The sequence below is a fragment of the Acanthisitta chloris genome, unplaced genomic scaffold (genome assembly GCF_000695815.1).
Source record: "Acanthisitta chloris isolate BGI_N310 unplaced genomic scaffold, ASM69581v1 scaffold2905, whole genome shotgun sequence".
Lineage (NCBI taxonomy): Eukaryota > Metazoa > Chordata > Aves > Passeriformes > Acanthisittidae > Acanthisitta > Acanthisitta chloris.
Genome location: NW_008674099.1, coordinates 66 through 6,263, shown reverse-complemented (window position 1 = coordinate 6,263; position 6,198 = coordinate 66). Strand labels below are relative to the sequence as shown.

The 6,198-nt window shown below is 37.9% G+C and overlaps 1 protein-coding gene across 1 annotated transcript in view; it reads right to left on the bottom strand.

The window, feature by feature from the left end:
• Nucleotides 1-5,460, bottom strand: part of LOC103802675 (WD repeat-containing protein 19-like) — a gene marked incomplete at both ends in the record, with an annotated part of 14,778 nt that extends 9,318 nt beyond the window's left edge. The window contains 6 exons of the mRNA XM_009075183.1: nucleotides 120-200; nucleotides 1,442-1,557; nucleotides 2,124-2,239; nucleotides 3,951-4,076; nucleotides 5,219-5,284; nucleotides 5,369-5,460. Coding sequence (XP_009073431.1) covers nucleotides 120-200; nucleotides 1,442-1,557; nucleotides 2,124-2,239; nucleotides 3,951-4,076; nucleotides 5,219-5,284; nucleotides 5,369-5,460 — 597 coding nt within the window. The remainder of the gene's footprint in view (nucleotides 1-119; nucleotides 201-1,441; nucleotides 1,558-2,123; nucleotides 2,240-3,950; nucleotides 4,077-5,218; nucleotides 5,285-5,368) is intronic.
• Between the last annotated feature and the right edge of the window lie 738 nt (nucleotides 5,461-6,198).

The following is a 6,198-nucleotide window of genomic DNA, read 5'->3' as shown; positions in this document are numbered from 1 at the left end:
TCCCTACAGAAACATTAAGTCAGCTCCATTCCCTCAGAGGAAATGGCAGCAGATCACAGGGAGTTTATCCTGCTAGATTACTCTCACTTGAACTACAGTATTCTGTAGTGACTTCTTACTGTGCTTTCCCTGGTTGATACTCTTTCATCAGTCTTCATAACTGAGAACTGCATATCACTGGGATCTGAGTTCACTGAGGTCTGCAAGAAAAGTTTAGGTTGAGAAATCAACAGTTAAAGTAGCAAATTCTGAAGATAAATAATTGCATTATTCTTGCCCTGTACAATTTAGCAATGAAGACACATAAAATTGTTGCTGCATTTAGTACTAAAACCAAGCAAAATGTTGGAGAAAACACAGTTTCAGTTTGGATCATCATAGCACGTTAGCACAGAATATACTGAAAAAAATCTCTAGAAAACAGACAAAAATATAAATCCAAATAGAAAAGATCCAGATGAAGAAAACTTGCAAGGTGATGTTACAGACAGTACTAAGTGAGACAGTACAAACAAGGTCAATCACACAAATTCAAAGAAGGAGGACCACAAATAATGCATACAGGTTAAATATTTACAGTGCACTTCCAAATGAGCATAGCTGATGGGGTTTAGGTAGTGACAGCAATCAAGTTGCTTTTGTAGTCATACTTCATAAGCCTTGCCCAGATCTCTGCTGTCTCCACTATACTGCTCCTGCTACCTAAGCCAGTCAGTTTAAAGCACAGACACAGCCTAATAAATTTATTTGGGTATTCTTCTGCACTTGTGATCTTCAGACATAAAAATGGAAGCATATGAAATAAACTACAAAAGATTTGCTCTTTGAAAACTGTGAGTGGAAACACTGTTCATGAAGTTAAAAAAGTGAATTCTAATTATTCACACATCATGCAGCAGCTGTCACTGCTTGGAGGGACTGTGATGTGTGCAAACAAACAGAATGCTTAATTTGAGAATCTGAGGGTACTTGGAGAAAGCATTGGAATCAGCCTCTCAACAGTGCAGTGGAGATCCAGCCTAGGAGTAATCCTTGCACATGAGAGCCAGGATCTTTGTTTAACCACACAAAAGCAAAACCAACACTGAAAGCATTTCTTAAAGTCACATCAGAGCTGTTCTGTGCTGATGCTGGGGAAGTCAACCTGAGCCTGCACCCACAGGATCCTCTCCTAACAGACACAAATCAGCACCAAGGATGACACAATCATGTTTAGGCAGGACCACAACAGAATTCCAAAGACTCTAATATCATAAATCAGGTTGCATAACACAAGAGGCTCAGATGTTTGGATATGCCCTCATCATGAGGTTTCCCAAAGGTTCCCTGTCCTTGAAAGCACTGGGATTCAAAAGGTGCAAGGTCACACAGGTCCCAGCTTTCCTGTGAACCAGGAGTACTAATGCATGCCTCAAAATCAAATGTGGGTTATAAACACTACCTGTCTTATAGTATCCCCTTCCTGATTGCTAATAGTAATCATTTTGTCTTCACCACCCAGAGCCAGGAGGTTTTCAGTACTCCAACAGCCACAGGTAATCCTCTTAGTGTGCTTACCTGAAAAAGAAAAAAACCTGTACAACACAAATGAACACACTACCAAAAAAGTCTGTGATGGAAATACACTTTGTATGGCCATTCAAACACAGACTGTCAGAATGTGAAACAACTCATCAGGGCAACCACAAATTCACCAGCCTTTCCTTTCAAATCCTCTACTCCCAGGTGAAAAGTCTTTAGACCCTATAGGAAACAGCACAGCCCCTGGTCTTTTGTCTCTTTGTATCATGTTTCTGGGGACTGTGTTACATCCTTAGCCTTTATGCCCAGATGTACTCTAAGCAAGTAAGAAAGAGTAACTTAGCAACAAGAACAACCACACAAATCCTTTGCAAGAAAGATAACACACTTTCCCCACAAGGCAATATCAGGCATGTGAATATCTATATTTAACTTACTATACTATAAAAACACTCTGCTGAGTACAACAAAAGAGAAGGTGCAAGTTGAGTATTGGCACATTTTTAACCTGATTGTTCATACAGAGAACTAAAAAGGAATCTAAGTATATTAGCAAAATTCCACTTTCACATGTGGGAGATTAATTTCAAAGCAAAGCATACCAAGAACAGAAATCTTGCGAGAAGTTTGATGGTTATATATGAGTAAGTTTCCCTTTGTTGTTCCAACAGCAAGTAAAGTTCCAACTCGAGACCATAACAAGAAAGACATTGCATCCCTAAAATAAAGAAAAATTTGACTTTGTATTGTAAAGATTCCTTTCATGTGCTCACATATGAAAACAGTTTGCATGTTTGTTTGGAAGCTCTGGAAGATCTCACAGACCAAGCAGAATTTTTAAATTAAGCAAATGTCCTCTCTGAGTATCAGAATTATTCAAGTATACACAAAATAATAAACCTAATAAAAAGTTGTATAAGGTGACATGTATAACATGACTTGTACAAATGGAAATGTGTCTGCAAACATCAACAGTCTGTGATGGAGTCATGGGTAATTTGGTCAAATACACAGCTTTAAAAAACACTGAAATATCATGAAGGTGTGTGAAATTTTCCAGACACTTTTTGTATTTTTTTTTTGTACTTCAATAATCCTGTGAATTCAGCCAACTCAAAAGTCTAGTTCTAGTCAGTGTAATAAGGAATTAGAAAGATCCATTTCAACTTGATGTTTCAGATACAGCAAGGCCTAATTTTGTGGATATTTAGGGCTGCACAGACAAATATTATACATCACATTTAGAAACGGAGTCTCTTGAGCAAAAAAAGAAATTTAAATCAGAATTTTCTAAATAGTGCAGTTACTTCCATCAATGCCACTCCCATCTTTTTAAATTTTACTGTAAGCATGCAAGAGCAATTTGAAACAAATCTCAGATATTGACACATGAAATTACCTCCAATACATATTTGACTTGCATATGAGAGGTTTTGTTTGTGCTTCCTCTGATTTCAAAAAGGTGAAGATAGCAGAAAAGCCTAGTTATCAGACCATTTATATGTCAGTGCTTATTCTGCTTTAGCAATAACACTGTGACAAAAGGACTGATTATACTGTTCTGGCAAAACTGCCTCCAGTAAGTAATTTACCTCAGGTATTACTCCATTCTCCTCAGTACCTTCTAGGATGTTTTTTGCTTATACACTGGCAATTTACTCTTCCCCCACAGTATTTGTTCACACATAAAAAGGAGGTACAATATGGTCTATTCATTCACACATTATAACATGTATATCCATCTTAACAAACATAGGACAGATTTGTTTCCACTCTCTTTCCTACAGACAGAATGTTTATGTAGAACACAGGAGTTTAGTGAAATAGATTCAAAGGAGCCAAATGTTTCACTGTTAAATCAAGCTTGTTTGTTAACCCAATGCTTGATTGTTACTTAGGCCTCAGAAGAGTTTGAAGTCTGTGGCCAAGTTCAGAAAGGTAAAGCTTTGAACCTTAGGGCAGGATTACCTCAGATATCTCCTCCCATCCTATAGCCAGTCTGCTTTGTAAACAGCATTTTAGTGCCCTTATAAATCTAAGGGGAAAATCTAGCATCACTGCAATCACTTCCCTTTTAAGCTCCCTTTAAGTCAGGTGAAATACTTTAGAGAAAGTGTAGCCAGTGCAGACATACAAAACTTCACCCATCCTTGCTGCCACCACAAAGTGGAAATACTGAAGAGAGGCTCTCTAGAGACTTAGGCAGGGCTGACAACCAAAGCAGAAGCAAAACCCCTATCAATCCCCCCACAACAAACAATTCAAAACCAGCAAATCACATCCAAAACAATTTAGCACCAAACAGTAACATATTTACTTAACAGTATATGTACTACGAGGACTCCAACAAAAACAAGATCTTTGCACATTAACAAATCACAGTGGTCTCAGCCTCCAAATACACACGTTAAAAAAACCCAATTTCTTACCTCATGCCACTGTCAACTTGGCTTGTTTTGTTTGTGCTTGCATCCCACAGAAATATGGTGCTAGACTTGTCTGTGATTACTGCTAAAGTATCACCATCCTTATCCCAGTCCATGGCAACACAGTTGCTGAAGAAAAAAACCAATCAGTAATAATGTTAAAGGGTGTCTGGAAGTGTGCAGAAACAGCCAGAATTATACAGCTGAAGTTCCTGTCCTTTCTTTTCCTTCCCAAACAAACCCACAACAGATTGCAGATTTACTTGTAAGCTGCACTTTTATAGTAACCACATCCTTACTCAGATCTCATCAAAATGAGAGGCTGAAATGAAAGGCATAAAAGAGAAAGTGCTACCTACATTCTAGGACTTGAAATAGTGCCACCTTGATTTTTAAGAGACAGTGAAAACCCCCTGTGAGATTCTGGTTTGTTAGAGGCTGTTCAGAGTTGGGATTGTTTTTCTCATAGTTCAACAAGCAGAACTGACTTGGACAAGAAAGCTATGCAGACTGGTAAGTAGGAAACAACACAAATTCTATCAACATAATGGTAAGAAGATGCCTATAACATCAGTTACTGTAGTAGAGAATATTTGACATTCTGAACTCCATTCTCACATAAAATGAGGTCTAGCAGTTAGCAACTGCAGCTGGTTAACAGTTAACCAACAAATAAAGAAGCAAAGTTTGGCCTGAGGAGAGAACCTTAGCACACTTGTTTCTGTTCAAACTGCCTATCACAAAAACTGAATTTTATTCTAATAGCAGTATTTAGAGAGAATGTATCCTTCAATCTCAGCAAAAGGCTGGGAAGCAATAATTCAAAAGAACTACCTAGCATAGGTAGAAGATTTCCTGGCAGGCCTCAGAAAGTCAACACTATTCAATCTACCACACGCAGATGTTAATTATTTCAACAAGCCTTTAGGATGTGGTTATTATACAAGCTATTATACAAGTGGTTATTTTGTAAGTTTCTTCTACTCTTTGCCTTGCCATGAGAACATTACAAAACTGGTTTAGATGTTATATGCTTCCCAAGGAAAGGCTCAGGTGGTGCTATCAGTGCCCATCCCTAAGGCAGACAGTCCTTCCCATCACCTTCACCAACCAATTCTGGCTCATATCTACCAATGACACAGGGGTATGTAACTTTAAAGTCAGCCTCTAGATTAGAGGCTTCAGATTTAAAGCCTTATTGGGAATTTTGCCTGGACAAAACTTTGTTGAAAACAACAAGGAAAATAATTTAAACCAATCTTAGTACCTACCCTGGTAAGCTGATTTCATTTCTCTTCTGACCATGACGATCAAAAATTTTCACAGCACGATCACCTCTAAAAAAGATTGACATATAGAATAATTCCCTTTCTTTATCAGTGATTCCTATGGAAAAATGCAATAAATGTTTGCCATCTTACCCTGTCACAGCAAAGAAATTTCCTAAGGTTTTCTGCCAAGCAAACTGCAGAGGGGAACCAGACCAAGCTTTTTCATACAGACTGAATACTTGCTGGGGAGAAATTAAAAAAAAAAAAAGTGGAAAATTACACATCTTAAAATCAACAGCTACTACAACTTCCTAACATAATACTTGCTGGGGAGAAATTAAAAAAAACCCAAAAAATGGGAAATTACACATCTTAAAATCAACAGCATATAAGAATACTACAACTTCCTAACATGTTAGCCACTGAGTACTGTGGAGGTAAAAAACCTCAAAACAATCCTAACCCAACCTCTGTGTGATTCTGATGCTTATTAAATGTTTGACTTTTGCACACTGAACACATAGCAAAAAATATGACTGATTTTTGCAAATTACAGCTACTATAGGTGACAATTCCTTGAGATATGCTATTGCCAATGAGTCTCTGAATATAACGATCCACAGTATGCTATTGCCAATGAGTCTCTGAATATCACGACCCACAGCAGTACTGATTTATATATTATATTAATTAATTTAACAGTGTAGCATACCCTAACTGGAAGATTTATCTTAAACTAAAAGGTTACCAGAGCATTGCACTGTATTTTGAAGCAGAGAAATATTTTCAGGGGGGTAAATTTTTCTTGCTGTGTGTAGGTATTTATACATGGGTCAGTACTTCAAAAAGATCCAAGAGCGAAAGTTAAACGCTCCTAGAAACCGTTCAAAACACACCACTACAAACTCAGCGCAGCTGAGAGCAATTTGGGAGGTGGCAGAGGGGGGTGGGGAATGAGACGATCCTTAAACTCCCTTCCC